The sequence below is a fragment of the Salmo salar genome, chromosome ssa14 (genome assembly GCF_905237065.1).
Source record: "Salmo salar chromosome ssa14, Ssal_v3.1, whole genome shotgun sequence".
NCBI lineage: Eukaryota > Metazoa > Chordata > Actinopteri > Salmoniformes > Salmonidae > Salmo > Salmo salar.
In genome coordinates, this window is record NC_059455.1 from 29451875 (window position 1) to 29454553 (window position 2679).

Here is a 2679-nt window from a genome sequence, read left to right on the forward strand (position 1 = left end):
ACACACCAGCATAGGACAACTGAATGTTAACTATTTATAATGGCATTTTAAGTTTTCAGCCTTTTACAGTAACATTAACTTACTGCTGACTTTACAGAGAATTACTTGACTATGAGTGTGCTTCTGGGATGTCCCCATGGTTGACAGCTGAGATATCTCTAATTTGTTTGATGGAATGCTTTTATCCTAGATGTAGAGCAGGCAAAGAGTAGAGAAACTGTGGGAAAATAATATTCAAAGTAATACAAGGACTGCATAGCATCTTTATATAAAAATATGTTTTTTTCAGTGGAGGCTGCTTGCATCAAATAGGGCATTATTAAGTGTATCTGCAGACATATGATGACCAAACTGAAACATTTGAAGAATTCAATCAAAACGATAATAAATCAGGTATAACTCTCCATAATGATGGTATCATTCTAGACAGAACGGATGGAAAGGAAAATAACGCCACCTGTTGTCTCAGGTGAAATACTCCAGAGGTGTCTACTTCCACATCCTGATCGAGTTACACATGAAAGGTAGCCTATACTTGTCTTGTTATGCTGAAAACAGGAGGGTGAAAGGGCTATTCATCGCAATCGTATTGCTAAACAAACATTTACATTAAAATAGATATGATGATTTACGATGTGTCGTAAACATTGAGAGTGCATGATATTTCAGTTGTTCCAAAATATCCATATCATTATCTAGCCCCGCCTAGTTGGGTTGGTACTGAGGTGAGCCTGTGCTATAAACAGGTCACCAGACAGACAGGGGGTGAGACGAGCTAGTGAACCCAAAGGTATGAAGACGGTGACTTCATCAGGTACTTCTAGGATATTTTGACTGAAAGCGGTCTGCGTTTTGACACTTTTACGCACAAGACAAGACTTCATCTGAGGACGTGCCTGATTTTACTTGAGATTCCGATACAATTTGGATTTAAAACTAGCAGTAGGCTATAGGATAAATAATAATAGACAACATGAAACTTGAAGTATTCTGTGGAAACCACCACAACGAGGTGAAATCTTTGCAGGAGCTGTGCAGCGATGCCGAGGGCAGCGTCCGCTCGCCTCTCTCCGGTGAGGAGGAGTTGGGTTCGGATGGGGACTGCGTGGCGCACAGCCCGCCACCTGTCACACCCGGCGCAGACGGCATAGGCATGGGCAAACCGTACATACGGAGACCAAAACCTCCGTACTCTTACATCGCACTGATTGCCATGGCTATCCGTGACTCAACATCTGGTCGTCTGACTCTGGCAGAGATCAATGACTATCTGATGACAAAGTTTCCATTCTTCCGGGGCAGCTACACTGGGTGGAGAAATTCGGTGCGCCACAACTTGTCACTTAACGACTGTTTTCTAAAGGTCCTCCGGGACCAGTCCAGACCATGGGGAAAAGACAACTACTGGATGCTGAATCCTCACAGCGAGTACACCTTCGCTGACGGAGTGTTCCGACGCAGGAGAAAGCGCATCAATAAAAAGACAGGCAAAGAGCAAGACGTCTCTGACCATGCTGCCGACGAGAAATCGCAAGTCACCATAACATCCACACCACCAGCCACTACAACCGGACCCAGCAGTGTCAAGTTCTCCAGTTCCTTCGCTATAGACAGTATCCTCAGCAAACCGTTCAAGAGACAGGAGTGGGCAGAGGATTCTCCCACCGTTGCTGCATTAACGTGGCCCGGTTACACTCAGATGATGCCACACATTATGAGAGGATCACCTGTCGCCTTGCCACATCACGCCCAGTCGGTGTTCCATGTGGACTCATTCGCTGCGCATGTGCTGAGGGCATACGGTGGTGGATTTTATTCAGAGATGGACAATCGAAAAGACAGTTACCCCGCAGAATATTATTCAAAGGCATAATCAGTTTAACAGATCATCTCTACAGTACCAACGCCAACTACTTAAAAGAGCTGACGCTTACCACCTATTACAAATAGACAGTTTGTTGTCGTAATGGACCCGAGGGGTGTAGCAAATGGAATGAAAACACTGGGTTTGCACGTGTGTACTTTGCCAGTTATTATTGTGTATCAACTAAATGCATTTTATTGCATTACCTTAAATTTGGACAACCAGTCACCTAGACAGGGCGTCGTATTATTTCATCAGGACATTTTAGTATGGACATTTTAGTGTGGGAAGGAGTAGGCTTTATGTCATTCCTTTGAGGTTCTGTGGTAATTTCCCTTTAAATCAATGGCATTTTTTTGTGCTATACAGTGTACAGTTTATGATGTATAGATTATAGGCTATTTATGTCGTTGGTTAGTTGAAAAGTTGTTACTGTCGACAATCAGTTGACCTTCAGAACATGTTGTTTATAACATTTGGCATGTCATTTGTGCAAGTCGAGCTGTTTGTGTGTTTTTATTTTAAAAAACACGATTAATATTTGTAATAAAGAGTAACTTTAACGTTGAAATGTGATGTGTTTCTATCTTTATTATCTTATTGAATCCATAGCGCATAGATTATGAAAAAACAAGATACACAAGATATCTGCGCTACAAGTTGTTTTCAAGAAAAATTATATTCAAACCCGCAAAATGCAGGGATCCTTTGAGAGATAGGCCTATTAATTACTAAATCCCAACATACCGTCAAAACCACTGACAGGTGTATGGTGTAGGCCTGCAGGTGAATTTAAAAATAAATAAATACAACTG

General features: G+C 42.1%; 1 protein-coding gene across 1 annotated transcript; it reads left to right on the top strand.

Annotated features, from left to right (window-relative positions):
* Nucleotides 1–748: 748 nt before the first annotated feature.
* LOC106569153 (forkhead box protein Q1) lies at nt 749–2435 on the top strand. Its single transcript, XM_014140188.2, has one exon. It carries the CDS (start codon nt 974–976, stop codon nt 1871–1873), a length of 900 nt encoding a protein of 299 aa, XP_013995663.1. The 5' UTR covers nt 749–973; the 3' UTR covers nt 1874–2435.
* Nucleotides 2436–2679: the final 244 nt, after the last annotated feature.

What these genes read in the sequence shown, in the direction of transcription:
- LOC106569153 (XM_014140188.2), top strand. Translation starts at nt 974, where the DNA reads ATGAAACTTGAAGTATTCTGTGGAAACCACCACAACGAGGTGAAATCT.